The following is a 19,145-nucleotide window of genomic DNA, read 5'->3' on the forward strand; positions in this document are numbered from 1 at the left end:
GCAAAAGGATCTCTGTGAGTGCAAGGATAGCCTGGTCTACAGAGCAAGTTCCAAGATGGCTGGTGCTACACTGAGAAACCCTGCCTCGAAGCCCCCACCCCAAAGTAAGTCTGATGAAAACACTATTGGACAAGGATTTTTCCATTCTATTATTAGCTTATGGGGTTAACATCATATAATGTTTTGACACAGACTTCAGTTGTTCTATGAGTATGTGAATTTATTTGAAATATCATGAAATCATGTATATACAGTTCCATGATGAGCTTACATGCATACACACTCTTTTTAATACATGCATACATGTGTACACATATAAGAGTAATTTGATGCATCTGTGCACGTGTGTATACATACAATATGTGTGCCAGAGAAGCTTCCTAAAATGTTATTACGATTTGAGGCAGCCCTAGGGAGAGCTTCTATATGTGTGTATATGAAACACATGTAGATATAGTACATGGGACTAATTTTCAGACACTAAGGAAGTTTCCTAAACAATAATTCACATTTGAGATTTCCCTGAGGAGGGCCCTTAATCCTTCTGTTTGATTTAGAGGCTGGTGTCTGTGAACTGGAGTAACCTCCTTCGGCAATACAGGTGAGCCCCGGCTTGTCTGCTCTGGAGAACACGGCAGAACAGCATCTCTCACAGGGCCAGCCCCCTTACCTTTCATCTACGGACAGGCTGTATTCTTCACTGTTGCTATGTGGGGGAGGATGCGCCGGAGGAGGGGGAAGCAAGTCTGCCCAGTTCATTCCACCCTGCTTGGGTGCCTTTGGTGTCCGTGCCCCTTTCTTGTGTCCCTGACTCCCTAGAAAAGAAATAAAATACACGTCTTTTGTTTCTGACTCTTCCATTTTGTTTTCCAATTATTAAAGGTTTTAATATTTTCTGCTCCTACTCTACAGTTCATCACACACAGACACACACTTTTCTTCATTAAGCAAAACCTGATACAGGAGGCCAAATACTGCCAAGTTCAGCTGCCAAGTATACAGCAAAGGAAGCAACATAAGCATAAGTGAATTTTACAAGTCATATCATTAATAGCAATCTTCCTAGAGCAATTAATTGCATTATGGATTATCATCTGAAACAAATGAGCTGTAGACATATTTTCTGGAGTGCCTTTTTATTATTTAATTGCTGAATCCTAAAATATAATAAAATACAGATACGATCTATTAGTGTTCTACTGTAGCATTAAATCATTGAATATATATAATTTGTACTTGTCCATTGCAATGTTTCAGACACAATGAGATTGCTCATTTTCCTAGGGAAGGAGAGGTAGGGTAAGATAAATAGCCAGAAGAACTAATACATTTAATAACAAAAGAAGGAAAAAAGCACATCTTAAAAAAGTATTTTAACCACTATTTCTATAAAATTAGGCTAATAATAATAATAATAATAATAATAATAATAATAATAATAATAAATGACATTCCTGAATATTTTCAGTAGATTGAAGTAGCCCAAGTACTCAATTACTATGGTGTTTTGATTTTAGAATGAACTTAATCTTTAAACATTGATAGTTGTATCTAAACTAATTTTTTGAGCGTTTTAAGTCAAAAGATACTGAGAGCCGAAACTCTTCAGCTTAACAGATTTCAGATTCATGCGTATCTTATGAGCGCTGAGTCTGTAATTGTTTTTTCTCAGATGAGTCCCCAATATCACAGAATTACTTTAATTTTTCCTTATGACTCCGAAACAAGTCCCATGGGAGATGAAGCAGGCCTTAGCTTATTCAACGAGCCTTTCAAATGGTTTTAAGTCCCTTGGGACTTTTAAGGCACAGGAACTGTTTGTCACGCTAGCTGTGCTTGGACTGGTCTGTTATTGCATCCTTTGTGGGTGGAAGGGCAAGGCAGCTGTTAGTCATCAACGGTGACTATCAGGCTAATGCCTGTGTGCATCTGTTCTCTAACACCTTCAGCTGCCTGCGCTGGAGGAGTAGGGGGCATGTGTGATGGAGGTGCATTAACCCGGGCCTTCCTCTTGGCTTCCTCTTCTGCATCTTCCTTAAGAACCGTCTGCCCTAAGATGCTTTAGGGGGAATGTGTGATGGAGGTGCATTAACCCGGGCCTTCCTCTTGGCTTCCTCTTCTGCATCTTCCTTAGGAACAGTCTGCCCTAAGATGCTGAACAGTGCAGTCCTCCTCTTAATTTCATTCATGGGCTTTGCTCTCCTCCAGCTACCATCAGGTTTCAAATCTTCAGTATCCTTTCATCAAACCCCCATAGACTAACCAATGATCACAGCAGTTTCAAGATCAAGTTTCTAACATGGCGAATGCAGAAGCCAACTGAAAATTAATAACCTAGAATTATGTTCTTCCCTGATCATATACGGTTTCCTCTACAAATAGTCAAGAATTCCAAGATGAAATGGCATATAGTAACCAAATGCTTAAATATTGTATATGTTTTACCCAAAAACGAATATTTGAAATTTTATTCAAAACATGGAGCTTTTTCACTTTGAAGAAAAGGAAAAAAGATGTAACACTTTGAAAAAGAAAAGAATATTCAGTAAAATCTGAGAAAAATCTAAAATGGTAAAGAATCATTTCTGAGCTCCTTAAATTCACTTAAGAATCTTTCCGGCAAGGCTAGAAAATGCCACACCATTGTGCCTTGGGTAAGGGAAGATAGGAAACAGCATATGTGAGCATCATTACAGAAGAGGGCAGGGCCACTCGCCACAAAGACCCTAGCAACAACTCCTCCAGTTGCCAGGAAGCTCCATTCTTCCCTGTCCTGGAGAAGCATGCTCCACTTACGATCAATCGCTCTGTTCTCATTGTGGTGTGACTCGCCACATGTTAGTTCTAATAATGAACCGCCTTTAATTACAAAAACAGGACTTAACTGCCAGCAAACTCCCATCTGCAGCCCTATCAGGAAAACAGCTGGCAGGCAGCTGCAGCTGCACCCAGACCCACAGGGAAGCCTCACTGTGGCTTCTGAGGCAGGACAGGCTGAGACTGGGAGGAAACTTCCTGAGCTTTCCAGCAAGAACAGGGCGATCTTAGAGAGACCGTGAACTATGATAGGTTCCTGCCACCCCTCCAGCCCAGATTACTGTTTCTCAGGCTTTCTTCTCCTAAAGTGCACCAAGTGGTAACTTAGCAAATTAATCACAAGTGTACTATTTGGGGCTATGTTTTGGCTAAGGGAAGAAAACGAAGTTTCATCGCCTTGAAACATTATTTTGTACTTTTGACTTTGCTAAGACTCAGTAACAAAGAAGGAAACACAAGGCGTGGTATCTGATGCCAGGTAGGACAGGAGCTGTTTATTGGGCAGTCACTGCTTTAAATTGCAGACCAGACACGTGTCTGCAACTCCTAGGATCCAAAGTGTTGAGACACTTCAGTATGGAAACTCATTAGCACTCTGTTCATCATTTCTCTCCAAGAGAAAGGCTGACACTGTCTGTGTCTGTACTTACCAGACGTACTACTGCCCCGATCTGAGCTGTTGTAAGATCCTCCTGTATTCTGGTCATAGGACTGGTTGTACGGAATGGTTGGGGGGATTGTGTCATTTGCCCGATAATCTAGACATTTCAGATAGAGAAAAAAATTGTTTATTTCCACTCAGTTATTGCACGTTTGTTTGGTTTATATTTCTAAGTAATGGAAGAAGCCAGCTGGATCATGTCCTAGTCTGGTTTTATTTTGTTTTTCTCTTCAAATTATCAGGGTAAAGATAAAGCTTCTAGTTGAAGCGGACACATACATGTATGTGTTTTTAAAATGTAACTCCCTCCCTTCCTCTCTCACTCCCTCCTCTCCCCCCCCCCCTACAGAGTAGAGGTATTGTAAACTAAGACAGATGCCACCTGCATGCAGACATAACCTTTGTTCATTCTCTTAGGCTGCCTCTCTGTGTAAGCACCCCAAGACTGCTTTATAGTCTAGCTTCAAACCATAACGTATTTAGCAGATTAGCTACATACCCAACTCTGGTTATATAGTACCAGAACTGAAAGATGTCAACAACATGAATCTAGTAAATGTCTAGATCCAGCCCAGCAATGCTTCTTGCTTTGGCAGAGGTGACAATGTAAACCCATAAGCCTGCCACTGCCACACGAGACAGCACTAAATTCGTCAGTCTGCTTGCATTCCAGAATCTTTACTATCTTTTCACATGCTTCATTTGCTCTCAAGCAGTATAAATGAGCAGAAGTTCTAAACTATTTATACATAGAACTTCTAGACCTTTCCAAGGTTCACAGGGAAAGCACACAACATGGCAGCAAAATGAGAGGAGTTTGAATGAGCACAGTAAACCCCATGACTGTAGAAACTGTCCTGTCCCTGTCAGTGTCTGTCAAGAACTTCTGCAGGAGCTTTAATGCATTTCATTAAATGAGGCTATTATATCAATCAAGTGCTTCCTTAAACTTGGAAAAATCTTAGATGACTTTATTATGAAATTAATGCACAGAGCATGGATTTAATCAAATGAAATGCTTAAATTACTCTTTGGTAATCTCAAGGTGTAAGCCCGAGAAAATAAATCCTTGTCTCTAATCACTTACAGTAAAATGCATCTTTCACCTGTCTGCTCGCACAACATTGTCCCATCTATTCAAATGAGAGCAATCTTGTTTTTCATAGAGGTACAGCTTTGCAATTCGCACTATTACGGCAGTAGCCTGAAGAACTACAGAGGAATCAAGTACCTGTCTCCTCCAAGCCACACATTACAATAAGGAGACATTCCCCGCAGGCCATACAATAGCATTCCGGTGCTTCCAGTTAATATGAAACTCAATTTATTTTAGGTTCTATACCAACAGACTTCAATCAGGTCAACCACAGAAATTTAGGTCCTAGAATTATACATTATAGCAGGCAGAGGAACCACATGAAGCGATACAAGAAATTGAACCACTTTTCCAGTTCGAGTTTAATTTAATTATTTTTTTCTTCAGTTTGATGTAAAAATGCCATTCGTTTATATGACCATGTATTAGCAATTATTTTCCATCCTCAAGTGGAAAGGATGGAAGAGTCTATTTATTGAGAATGGAGGTATTGTGATAGCTGTACATCTGCCTTATGAATAAAAGATCACATGTCCTAAGCAATCCCTTACCTACTATTAAATTTAAATTAATCTGGAAACCATTTGAAAATACTTATATATTATTATAAAATCAATTTTCCAAGGCTATTGTTGTGCTAATTAACTCTTTGACACTGGAAATTTTGCAGTCAAAGAAACAAGAATAATTTCAATAATCAAAGGGAAGATTTGGCTTGGTAGTCATGGAACGGTTTTCAGTCAGTGCTGGGGTTGAGGGGATCACTACAGAAAGCGCAGTGACAAAAGGAACAAATGCAGAACCCTTCACCTTCACCTTTGTTCAGCTTGTTTTGCTCCATGATGTTATACTGAATTGGCGCCACTTCCTGTTTCTGCTGACCCGGAGGCTTCCAGTGTTTCTCGCTGGAGTCCCCGCCGCCATTGTTCATGTTGTTGCTGAGGTTTGCCTGGATGAGCTGCGTAGTGGCATAGGGAGTAGGCTGCCCTGATGGATTGACAAAACGCCCGTCCTTCAGATTTGGGCTATTGAAGGTTTTCATCTCATTGATTTTGTTACTAAGGTCCACATCACCATAAACAGTTGACTCAGGGAGCACCAGATTTGTTTGTTTGTTATCCAGTTGGTTGTTATAATTTGCTATACAATCAGCTACGTGCAATGAAGAGGAAAAGGAAAAAGTCATTCTGCATGGTTATTCGTGTTAAATTGTTTTTTTTTTCCTAAGAAACTTCCTGAGTTATTAAAGAAATTGGTCTATAAAGTACAAGTGTACCTAAGATGCACAGAAGGAGTGAAATATTCACACAGGCTTTCAAAGAAAACCGAACTTTGAGGAAATAGGAATATTCATATGGTTTTGAGTAGGAACCAAATAATTCGGAACCTCTGTTAGTGTCATGCATGATCCACTTTCACATAGCTTTCCTTGACTAACTCCATCAGTGGGAATGACACTACAACAGCATATAGATACATACAGATCTGTATATGTCACCTTCGCATTTCCTGGCCTCAGGTTACTAACGTATTTGACGCTTTTAAAACAACAGAACTAAGCAATGAGATGGGGACTCAGGCCAGGGGTAAACACAGCTTCTAACCACTCTCTCCACGAGCTGGTATTTCAGTGTTTTAGGAACTGCTTCTATTCAGAGCTAAGAGGAATGGGGAGGAGTAATAATAAACAATGCTCAGGAGGATTTTATTAGCTCATTATTTGGACAAACGGGATAATCATTATCAGAGAAGGATGCCACCTGACCATTGTTCACGGTTTCATAATGACACCCCATGAAGTCTAAAATGACAATAATCATGGCAAAAGGAATCAAATGGTCAACAGGGTCATTTAATCAAATAAAGAAAGAAGTAATATCTAATATTTCTAACATCTCATTTCCAAGCTAAAGTCTACCATCAGTGAGATAATTAGAAACTCAATAACATATCTATAAATGTATTTAAATTCTGCAGTTTAAACTATTAAGACAGCAGGAAGAGCTAAACTTAAACTTTAAACTAAAACATTTTTAATTGAAAAGTTACCATGGAGAAGTAACGTTATTTTATTCGTGTTGCTCAAAAGTGGCACCAACACTAACAGGCTTCTTGGAGAATTACCTTTCAACAGTACATCTTTAAAAGTGGAAATTAACATGCTTGCTACTTACAAGGCAATCAGGGACATAATCTTAAGATCTTGCAATTTCCCTTTCCTACCAAATTCAACCTCTCTGCCTATCTGTTCTACACCATGGAGCATAGATGCTCCATTCATCTGGCCGGGAGTAATTCCATCTTTTAACTTCTAGCCATTAGGCTTCTCGTAGTAGTAGAAGCACAACAAAGGCAACATGGTTGTGGAACCCTCGTCATATTTTGGCAATCTTTCTATATGAGTTTTATGAAAGAGGCTGTTCCTAATCTTGCCTCTCTTTTACCCTACACTGGCAATATGGCAGTCACAGGTCTTTATAGGCTGCCCCCATTTATTTACACCTTCCTGTTGGTGTTGACACTGTCTTTTATTTAGGCCTGTGGGTTATCAGTCTAGGCCATTAGAGCATCAGCTCTGGTGGACACAGACTTGTCACGTGGATAAGGACCATGTACACTCAGTGAATGAGACCAAGGATCACTTTAAGGGTAGACACAGAGACTGCAGTTTGATTTTTCTCACAATTTATAGCATATTCATCTACAGCCTTCTCCGTCTGTCTTCCTTTTTTAAAAGCCCATGATGTTATCTGCTTCCACAGTCATGCCTTTCCGTTCTTTACTTTAATAACTAATTACTTTAGCTTCAGATTCTGTGAATACTGGGACTTCACCTTCCTTCCTCATCTTGCAAACTCCACACCCATTTGTTCTACTCTGATGTTTTAGGTGAAGTTTATACAACACACAATAAATGTAGCCAGGTACGGCTGCCGGGTGCTCAGATGTGTGTACGCCAACGAGCACCCTTGTAACATTAGGATTTGCTTTTTCTATTAGTAACTCTGATTTAAAAATTCAGTTCATCAAAAAGTTTTGTTATTACTGCTAGTGCTTATCACTATTGTTGCCACTAAGAATCTGGTTTTCTCTACAGATTCATTGGCCATTAAATAGTCATAATAAAAATTAGAACTTTTACAGACTTGTTCCCTTATTTAGAATTTTTTTTTCTGTTCTCTGGAAATGGTGGGCACAGAAGTATGAATGTTTAGGGATGGATAAAATATTGGACCAAGTTGGATGGTTATGTATTTATGACCTCCTAAAGTTGCTGACCAGTTTCCTTGTTATTCAGGAAGGACACATGGCTTTTTCTGGCTAGCTCCTCGTAAGGCTAACAGGCTTTTAGTTCTAGCTGTGTCCCCTAACCTGGGCGACTGTAGGTTGTCAAGTTGCTGTCGCTGTTCCCATTGCCTGCTGTGCAGCAGTTGATGGAGCAGTCATTGTGGTTGTTGCCGGTGTTGGGCCATGTGTCTGCCAGCCAAGGCTGTGTGGCAGGCTCACTAATGTTGAGAAGTCCTGGCCTAAAGGAAGACAATGCAGAAAAGCAAGAGATTAGGACTAGAAAGCAATTCTTATTCAGGATTCCAGTCAACATTTTATTTCATAAATCTTGTCACATTATAGTAAGCTATGCCAAATGATACTATAGTGTATTATTTGACATGCAATCGTAATACCATGTTCCGTGTGGTGTCTATGTGGACACATCCATAAATCTGTACAGCTGCATTTCGGAGTTAAAATCTATACTGTGTGCAATTTTCACCTCCTTTTAAGTCATGGTGATTAAAAATCAAACACAGATGAAATTAACAGGGCACATTTTTGAGTCTTGTAGGTATGACCAAGTACCCGACTTCATTTTTGATCCATTAAAAAAAAAGCGTAAATAAACTGAACAAATAAATCTTTCTTACAAAGCATAGTTGCATTTTATCTTTGAAAATATAAACCTTTCAGAAAGAGTATGGAGCTCGAGGGCATCTATGTAGTGATTCATCAGTGGTAGAGTGGTATGTCAGTGGTAGAGTGGTACGTCAGTGGTAGAGTGGTACATCAGTGGTACAGTGGTATGTCAGTGGTATAGTGCTACATCAGCGGTAGAGTGGTAGGTACATCAGTGGTACATCAGTGGTAGAGTGGTACCTTAGTGGAACATCAGTGGTATATCAGTGGTAGAGTGGTACGTCAGTGGTACAGTGGTACATCAGTGGTAGAGTGGTACCTTAGTGGTACATCAGTGGTACATCAGTGGTAGAGTGGTACCTTAGTGGTACATCAGTGGTATATCAGTGGTAGAGTGATATCTCAGTGCTAGAACGGTACATCGGTGGTTGAGTGGTAGGTACATCAGTAGTACAGTGGTTGAGTGGCAAATCAGTGGCAGAGTGGTAGAGCGGTATGCCAGTGGTACAGTGGTAGGTACATCAGTGGTAGAGTGTGTCAGTATATCAGACTGCTGCTCTGTAAGCTTGTCAACTCATAGGTAATGTAATATTGTCCCACAATAAAGCTTAAAGTGCCCATGTTCCTGCATAATGGAAAGCTGATGAATAAAATCTGATAAAACACAGATGTTGACAAAAAGAAATATCAGTGCTCCTTCCACACAAGCAATGTTAATCCGCTTTCACTCTGGGGAGGCAGAGTGCATGTGCAGTAATGACCGAGTGACCTAGACCACTGGTGTCAAGAAGTCAAATTGCAGTCTGTGTGCTTTCTCAGCACTGACTCCACTTGAACTCAGGATCAGGGATAAAGAGCATGAGATTTTCTGTGCCATCCACAATAGGCTGGCACAGATGATTCTATGACTTCTGTGGTCATCACTAAAGTACAGCCACCATAATTCTCATTTAGCTGGGATGCACGAACTTCATATTTCCCTCTCTATGACTTGTTTTTATTTGGTCATATATATTGTTCAAGGTATGTAACTTGTTATGCTTAGGATGGTTATTTGAGGGCAAATTCATTTCAGATGAAAAATACAGATTGGTAATCCTTGTAGTGGTGTCCATATGGGAACATACACTTAGTTAAGGTGAGGATTTATTCCCTGCTTATAACGTGTGAACTTGAGGAAGAGAACTGGTCAGTCGTCTTCATTAACTTAGACCATGAAGCCCAATATGGACAAGTTCAACAGAACCGCCATATACGGGCTGCCCATGCATGCTTCAGCATTGCCAGGGCATAAATTTCATATAACATGTGATGCATTGCTCTGAGTTCTTCAAAGGTAGTGGTCCATTTAAACATCACAATGTTATGGGTTCAGACTGCTATTATCTGGATCTTGAAGAAGAGAGAACTGGGGCGTTCGAGGTAAGTTTGGATATTTGTTGCACACTGAGCAGGTGGCAAGGCTGAGCTTCAAACACACGCAGTGGCTCCGTTGTCCACACCCTGATGTGGCATGTTATAAGCACACGTAGAAACCTGTGGGAATTCTCCTATGTTCCCAAACACTTAACAACAGTGAGAATGAGGAAAATGTTTTATAGTCTCAATAAAGCTGTTAAAATTGGGCTATTTAATTATTAAAACTGTTGCTAGGAACATACTTGAAAGAGCAGTGTTGCTGGACCATTGAAATTCTAAACATTTCAACTGAAGTTGGAGCATGGATATGTGGGAATTGCAAGAGATATTAGTTACAGAAAATCTGCATCGGGCACTCTTTAGTTTTCTTATTTTATTTCCCCTGAACATAAGCCTGGAGTGTTAATGCTGTTGGAGCTATTAAGAACAAAACGTCTGAATTTGGCACCGCAGAGGTACTATGGTATACATGAAGTATAGGTCAAGTGGAAAATTCCCAGACTGACTTGCGTGTTTCAAAAGGAACAGACAGCGTTTTCTATGCTACTGTGATTCCCTCTGAAAAACACTTAAACAGAGAGCGCTTTGATATCATCAGAGGCTTAGAGAACTTCTCATATAGATGGGTGATTTCCAGCAGGAAGGAAGATCCACACATCACGCCTCAGGCTTCTGTTTAGACTTGAGTTTGGAATGAAAATCACTCTCCAGGAGAAGGTAAAACACAGGTCTTGTCCCACAGCGAACCTCGGAGTGCCAGGTGTGTGTGGCAGAGGTCTCGGTGGAAGGTAAGAGCATGCACAGCTGCTCTCACAGGGCGGCTTTGTCTTTCACAACTAACAGTTCTAGGGCTCTACTCATCCATTTACGCTTCCAACGTGGAACGTTAACTACCTAATGGAAGCAGCAGAAGCATGGAATACAGAGTGGGCTGGCTTAAGCATGTTAGAAACAACTTTACAGGATTGCATATGCCCATATATTCAGAGGATCCATTTGACAAAACAAACCAAAATCCAAAAACCAACCAACCAACCAAACAACAACAACAACAAAACCCAAATATACTCTGAAAATGACATGGCAATTGCTTCCCATTCTTCCTTTCCCATTACTTCAGATATTCCTATAGCTCACTCCAAGAGACTTATTTGAATTGATAAACCACAACATAACTACAGCAGAGTCTAGGAGCTGTGGAAAAACTGTGCCGAATCCCAGTAGTGAAGGCTGCCATCCTATTGGCTGTGTCTTTTCCCCACTGGGCAAATGAGTTTCAAAGTCCTAGGATATGTCTAAGGGTTGCCAATGTCTTTAAGAGAAGCAAGATGTGGGTTCTCTCCACTTCTGTGTGTTCTTCCCCGACAGGAAATGTGGTCTTGGCATTCTTTACCAGGCTAGGCTGACCTTCACACACCCTCCCTCAGGTTTCCCTAGTTTTTCCTAGTTCATGCTGTGGTTTGGCATGTAAGTGGGTTTTCTTGGAAGAGGCAACTGGAATGTCTGAGGCATGAGAAACGCGTGAGGAAGAACAGCTACTTAATATTGCCGTGCTCTTTCTGGGTTTCCACACACTGCCCTTGGCGTGTGGCAAGCTGGTCGGTTGGCTTCACCGCAATGCTCATTCTTTTATGCTAAGGGATAACTAAGTCTACAATGTGAAGAATTGTAAGATGTTTACATAGCTGCTTCTATTATAAAATGGAAAAAAAAAATCCAGTCCCCAAGAATTGTTTAAAAACAAACAACAAAGGCAACACGGGCGCCTTTGGCATTCATCCTTTTCTTAGGATATCAATGCCATCCTTGAAGCCCAGAATTTACTGATATCACATGATGAATTGAATTGATTACATAATAAAAATTCATGTGTTGAGTTGGGAAGAGAAAATCTGTAAGGAGTGTGCTGCCTCAAGCATGAGAATATGAGTTCGAGCCCCAGAATCTGGGTAAAAAGCTGGGCGGTGGTGAACACTCGTTCACCATCTGCTATCCCAGCTCTGGAGAGGTGGCAACAGCGAGATCCCTGGGGCCCCTGGGCCAGCCAGCCTAGTTAAATGATTAGCTACAGGCAAGTGAGAGACCTTGTCTCAAAAACCAAAATGACAAATACTAACAAAGAACACTAGAGGGTCACGTTTGGCCTCCAGAGGCCATGCATGTGCATCACACGCACATGCCTCCTTCACAAACATACACACTCACAGCAATTCATGTACTGATCATCAGCTGTGCATTCACTACAGACCAGGATGTCACATTTTATGGTAACCAGGTCACACACCAAAGGTCAAGCGCTTGTCTGTTAAAGCTGAAACAGGAACCATGGAAGGCTTTCTGTGCTCCCTAGTTTCTGCTGTAACCACTCAGTTCTGTCACGGGCTCAGAAGTAGCTTTAGATAGAATGGAGGAAATGCATTTGTTTTTAAACTTTCCAGATCACGTGTATATGTGTGTACCTCTGTGAGAGTGTGCGCATAGTGCCTGGAGAACCCAGAGGAGGGTGCCTGATTCCCTGGAGCTGGAGCTGCAAGCAGTTGTCCATTCCTTGGTGTGGATGCTGGGAGCACAACTTAGCTCTTCTGCAAGGGCAGTGGCATGCTTTTAACAACGGATCAATCCCTGCATCCCAGCAACACGTTGGCTGTGGTCTAAGAGTGCCAATTTAGTGATGCTTTATTTCAAATAAATAAGAGTTGATTTACCTCATGCTTACCATGGTGCATATTTCATGGGAAACTATCCAAAAGGGAATTTGGATAAACTGAAAAGGGATGCTAGGTAGATCACCATCTTCAGACTAATCCAGTAAAGTGTGCAATGTCATGATCCAGTGTGCATAGAAGACAATGTAACATGGGCAAGTTGTCATGGCAATGTAAGATTCTGTGGGCTCTATTGTTGTCCTGAATTTGGGTTTGATATATTACATGTGGAACTGGGGTCCTGCTGGTACCAGTGTCTTTAGGAGTGCTGACATGATTAATACACACCCCAAAGATCATTCTTGCCTAGGTTGACAGAGAATCTACAGGGGCAGTTTTAATGAAACAAGATGCCGTTGGAACATCCAGTGCTTTTCCTTCCAGATTCAGCAAAGGAAAAGTAGGGTTTTCAGACAAATAATGAGAGAGACAGTGAGTGTGTAAGAGATGGCTCAACAAATGTCCTCCCGGACGTAGTAGAGCAAAACAGCCGGCTAAGAGACTTTGGCTTAGGTGTCATTGACATAGTGCCAGGTCCACTGAGGATCAAGAATCTCAGATGTATGAAGAAAACCAGGGCTGAAATATGGAGAAAGAGAAGTCAGCAGAGAAGATGGATATAGTACGCGTTCTCTGCTCCACCAATAAAAAACATAAAAACAAGCACATGCATGGGTGCATACACCAGCACAGACAAACACACACAGCACGGCCATCCCAGGGCTAGAAATGATGCTTTTTCCCAATGAACTATTTTTCTTAACCAATTTTATTTTCCCCCAAATGATTAGTAACTGGCACTACAGAAGAGCAGAGTGTGAAAGGCACCAATCTCTTTAATATCCATCTTGTCTTTCTCATTGTATTATAAGGTTGAGGGTGGGGATTTTCACCCATGGTGACTGTTACATAGGAAGGGTTTATTGTAGTTAATAAACCAACATGTTTACAATTGTGTAGAAACAAACAAAACAACAGCAATACAAAAGAGTCATCCTGAGCTATAACTCTGAAATCCTCACTTAACCATCGCTTTGCCAACATTCCTGCCCCTTTCATCATTACACTGGAGACGACGATGATTTCTACTGAGGGTTGGAAATAAATCCCTTTCATTGCTAGGCATATGTTTTTAAATGTAAACAGCTATATCTTCATTGCTAGCAAATTTTAAAATAAAGAATTGAAGAACTTTACAATTCCGCATTCACAACGGAAGAACCAATTAACGCTTCTTATGTATCTCTGCCATTGTTTGCCACATAAGTTTGTTTCCCAAGGTTGTAAACGTTTTAGCAAAGGAATGAGATTTATATTTTATTTCTATGCATGTGTGTGTGAGCATGTGCATACATGTCCATGCACAGAGCCCACTGCCAAGAAAACCAAAGTCTGCAGTCTTAAGTATATACACAGAAGGTGGTGGCTGAATAACCAGGCATTCCAGACCTGCCTAAGAGGAAATGTTCTCATGCCAGAGGCTCATTCATGAATGCCCAGGCTGTACCTTACATGGAATTCCCCAGGATCCAAAAACACGCTGTGGTTGAATTCTTGAATCTAGTGGATTTATTCTTTTTGTGCATACTTCCTAGCTTTGGGAGTGTTTTGGAGGCTGGCTTTGTTTCACAGGTATGAAAACAAGAAGTTAATGGTATCCAGGAATGAAGAGATTAGTACCCATTGCTACATTTGCAAAGCCTTGGCTAGAAGCAGGCAACCTCTTCTTCCAAATCACTCTTTGTTATACAGCAAGTTCAGCAATGTTCCTGTCAGACACTGCTTAGATGCAGGAATAACACTGGATTCATTTTTCACTGTCCGGTAGCTAAGCAGGTTATTCAACTACACACAAAGGTACTTAGTAAGTTAAACAAATTTGAATTTTAAAGGAGTTTTTGTTGGAAGGGTTTCTAATTTTCCTTTTCTTCCACGCCCCATCATCTTAATGTTACTGAATTTTAGGGGATTGAAAAAAATCACCTTATTGTGGAAAATACTTAAGCCTGTCACCTGTGATTTATACCATTTCAGCCCCTTTAAGCTTTATACTGCTCCAATTTGTGATTTCTCTGTGAATATATTACAATTCACTGAATAATAATCACCAAAAAATAACATAAATGTGGAATAGAGGTTCATTTTAGTTAGAGGTGAAAAATCTCTTTGTTAACAAGCTATCTAGATTTCGGCCTTTAAACGTATTTCCCCCCAAACACAGACGGGAATTCTGCTAAATTCCTCCGGAAGAACAGACAGCAGCCACAACTTCCCAGCCACTGCTGCGTTCAGCAGGTTTTCAAGGGAACGCCTTTCTCTGATGGTGTCTGTTAACTAGCTATATTTCTTCATCTTCGTGGTGCCACAGCTTAATCACTTTAACTCCTTGTAATCATCTGCTACATCAGCAAGTCTGTTTTTCTTGGGTCAAGTGCTCCCTCTCGTGGTCAACGACTAAAAATGCAAGCATTCACAGCAATCACGATAAACCCCTTGGTTTAGAGTGCAGCGGAGGGGAGAGATCTCTTCGAAGTATTTGAACAAATTTCAAATGGAGGTTTAGTCTTTGAAAAAAAGGAAGCAATGACACTGAGAAGACAGGAAAGAGTTGGAATACCCCTTCGCATCTAAAAGAAAACAAGTAAGATAATTACCTCCCTCCACTGCTGACGGCTTCGCCTCCTCTTTGATAAGTTACTAGAATATTACAATAAAAAGAGAGAAAGAACAATTAATAGACATGTTTATATAGCAGGAGCCATCATATTCATGAATATCTTTCAAAAATATCATTCTGTTTCCCTTCCTGCCCAGAAACTCTAAAAAACCATTGCCAGATGCAGCAGACTTTTGTTCCATCTAGGAATCATTTAAAAGATGGTTTTTAGACTAACTATACATCCTTCTTAATTTCTCAGTGTTCCAATATGATTGCAAAAAATAAAATCAAAAATTCAGTATGCTGTTACTAAGCACAGCTCATTCATATGTGCACATTAGTATCTTTATAAATTTCTTTAGAATTTCTTACCAGATAACATAATTCTATGATTTCTATATGGATAATCTTAAATTCAGAGTGGAAGAAAACTTGCTAGATTGTCTTCCCAGAAGAAGGCACAGAGATAAAGAGAAGATACATGATCACATAAACCCTCCTTCTACACACAAAGACTTATTTCAAGTTGGGACGATTGATGTGACCTATTTTATATTTGACTTGTGAAAACCCTGTCGTATTATATTTCTATTAGACATTATATTTATATCAGATATGGTGAAAAAATATTTTAATGCCATTTAAAGATTAATCCATTTTATTTTGGCCAGAACAAACACAGACTTATAAATAGTTAGGCATGGAGTTAAGAAGATTAGCTTTCCTGTAAATACAGACACATTTTCTAAGAAATGTGTTTTTAAAAGCTGCCAAGTTTCCGCTACTTAGAAAAACTCCAAACTGGAAGTCTGCTAGAGAGAGATAACTGTGCCCAGTGATCCCAATAACTGGATTAAAACTGAGGACACAGAACTACAGGGACGGCTTTGACTGGAGCTGACATGAGAGAAGAATCTGTTCCAAAAGAAGCTGAAGGGGACTAAGACGAGGACTCTGACTTGTCGGAAATGAAGTTTATTGCTCATGTGGGCAGAGATTTGGGGTGCTTCTGAGAATAGTAATTCTATGGACAGAGAACTACAAAGGAGAGAAATCTGTCTGTTGTTGGAAAACTTCAAAGTTGAAGTCGAGGGGAGAAAGATGCATGGCCTAGTGTGAACTGACCAGTAAGATGATTAGTGTGTTAAATCATGCCGGGGGTAGAAAAGTGTGCTGGTTTAATGGAGACACATGCACACAGGCTAAGATGCAATGTGGCATGCAGGATATGTAACTGCACTGAGTAGATGAAAAGCAACGCCCATTGTTTCTATTTCAGACGCATGCCTGGCATGAGTAAACGCAACATTGTGGTCTATGCAAGTCCTTTCCCCAAGTTACCCTTTAGAACTGAGACATAACAGCACGACACACGCCAAACTAACACACGGAAGGAAGAGGGTAAGTGCAAATAGATACCTGTTGGTGTGAAGGTAAAAGACGGGACTGAAAAATCAAAACAAAAATATAAACTAGTTATTAAGCTGGAGAGAGAAGGGGAACATATCACATTAGTATAAATCAAGCAGACAGCTGAACATAACACAAATGTAAAGAACCAAGCCAGTGGGTTTGACACTCTGATATATGAGTAACACCCCATCTGAAGTCTGAAAAAGAAGCAGCCTGTCTCTACAGGTACCATTCTGAAGTGGCTGACATTCTAATACTCTCAGGAGGGGAATTGTCTGGGTTAGCCTGCCGATGACCTTGCATTTAGGAACACAGCGTCTGCCCATGGCTTTAGAACAAACAGGAATCCTCCACTATTAATCATTCCCAAACACTGGATGATGGATTCTTAAACAAGTATTATCAGGGCTGTGCTGGATCCTTATCTGGACATCTGAAAGTAAATGCTTGGTAAGTGGAATAGTAGGTGCAGTGGGGTGCTCATTACTGGAATCGGGGGAGAGGGAGGGGAGAGAGAGAGAGAGAGAGAGAGAGAGAGAGAGAGAGAGAGAGAGAGAGAGAGAGAGAGAGAGAGAGAGAGAGAGAATCAAACAAATTATACAGCTTTACTGGTGAGAAATGCCTGGCAGCACAGAAACAGAGTAACATGGTTTTCTTTTGTTTTTGTTTTTGCTTTTTTAAAAATGATCATGAAAACTTGTGAATGGAGAGTAAGAGATGTAGAGATGTGGAGCTAAACCTCCAATTTATTTGTCATCCTTTACATTTAGAAGCTTTCTAGGGACAGACAGAACATTTTTAATGCCATTCTAGAAGCAGAACAAAAGAACAATAACACCCCCCGGAGAACCTCCACTCTTTCTGTAGTTATAAATCTTAATCTAATCAATAATGCCTGAAATTGAACTGCAGACCTCAAAAGTAGCAGTCTGCCCCCCCTTCCCCCATCTTCTCCCTTTGCTGGGGGCAGGCAAGCACCACTGCAATTTCCATGCTATTTCATAGAGGGAGGAGATGAAATGATTTTCCAATCTCTCCCCTTCAATTTAAAGGAAATGCAGCCCTAATAGGGAAAGCAGGAAATGCCTTCCTTTCAAATTAAAGATTGCTCGCAACAATTCTTGAGGGCAAATAAGTAGCTATATTGATTATTTATCATGTATCAAAAATATCAAAGCATATTTTCCATTTATATATCAATAGGAAATTGATGGTAGGATCTGAACTTTGATGGGAACATGCTGGAAGGGTGTACCATGTCCACTTCTTTGCAAGCTATGTGATATTAGCATACAAGAAGGAACAATGACAAAACCCTCAATGCAGCCTCAATTTATACAGTGGCCTTCGTGTGTAGCATGGCAGGACAATCCCATTGTGATTTTTTTTTTCACTCAGATCTTTTCAAAGTCAATATAATTTAGCTATATTAAAAAAATACTAACAAGTCCTTATAAAATATAAAAAAGAGGTGCGTTTGAAACTAAAGTTATTCACACAAGAATAGAGTGCCTGAACATTACTCTGCGATGACAAGGACACAGGGGACCAGAAAGGCCAGTCTACGTGCTTTCGCTAACCCATCTGTGAAGAGAAAAAACAAATGAGGACAGGGGAGCACCAAGTGGGATTTTTACCCACCCAAACCCAACTGAATTCCCAAGTCTTCCAAGGCCATAGCTAATACCCTGTGTGCTCGCTAATGCTGGGGATCTTTGTGAATGAACGCAGGCAGGTATGCAAGACCGCTGCACGTCGTACACAGAGAAATTCAGCGAGGCCACCCCCAAAATCCCCACTAGTGTGAAAAAGCCACACTCTGGCTTGACCTTGTGCAGGCAAACGTGCACTCTGCACCGATTCTGTTAAGATATGCCGTATTTCATTTCACTTAGATTCGCTGGCATTACTTTTTTAGCATAAGAAATTTCAGATGACACAACGTGCTTTAAAAATTGCATAGAAAAAGAATTACCCAAAAAAATGCTAAGGTGAGGAAAACAGAGTCAGGGGCTCAGTAAGTCCCACTCAGAATTACGTTTTATGATTTCTGTTCAGCGGGGGCTAACTGAAATGGCAATGGGATTAGTTGGCTAGCTCTGGGGAATGCACGGAGGTGTTTGCTGGCATGCTCAAAGGACATTAGTAAAGGCAAGGAAGGCTTTGGAGAGCTAGGAGGGGTCTGCGTCACAAGAGCAAGACAGTACAGAGCATTAACCTGCTACACTTACACAGCTAAGGCACTTCGCTGTGACAGGAAACCCTGGAGCTCAAAGACTGAATGCTCACTCAACCAAGCTGCTGATGGAGGCCTGTCCACCAGAAAGTGCAGGGGACTCCACATTTCAATATTACTTAGCCCTGTTTCCTAACTCAAGTCAGATTTCAAAAAGAGCCTCCGAGGATACCCTCCTCCCTCCCCAAGCCACCTCCCACAAAGCCCTTCTCTCCATTGATCCCAGC

At 40.7% G+C, this 19,145-nt stretch overlaps 1 protein-coding gene across 9 annotated transcripts in view; it reads right to left on the bottom strand.

The window, feature by feature from the left end:
• Window positions 1-19,145, bottom strand: part of Robo1 (roundabout guidance receptor 1) — a 374,498-nt gene that overhangs the window by 32,374 nt on the left and 322,979 nt on the right. For 3 of the 9 annotated variants that reach the window (XM_038345985.1, XM_038345983.1, XM_038345991.1), the window contains 6 exons: window positions 16,689-16,715; window positions 15,265-15,307; window positions 7,947-8,101; window positions 5,385-5,726; window positions 3,468-3,575; window positions 671-815 (listed from right to left, as the gene is read on the bottom strand). In XM_038345985.1, the coding sequence (XP_038201913.1) occupies window positions 671-815; window positions 3,468-3,575; window positions 5,385-5,726; window positions 7,947-8,101; window positions 15,265-15,307; window positions 16,689-16,715 (820 nt within the window). The remainder of the gene's footprint in view (window positions 1-670; window positions 816-3,467; window positions 3,576-5,384; window positions 5,727-7,946; window positions 8,102-15,264; window positions 15,308-16,688; window positions 16,716-19,145) is intronic. The other 6 variants (XM_038345986.1, XM_038345984.1, XM_038345989.1 and 3 more) reach the window with 5 other exon arrangements.

This window comes from Arvicola amphibius, chromosome 10, assembly GCF_903992535.2.
Source record: "Arvicola amphibius chromosome 10, mArvAmp1.2, whole genome shotgun sequence".
Lineage (NCBI taxonomy): Eukaryota > Metazoa > Chordata > Mammalia > Rodentia > Cricetidae > Arvicola > Arvicola amphibius.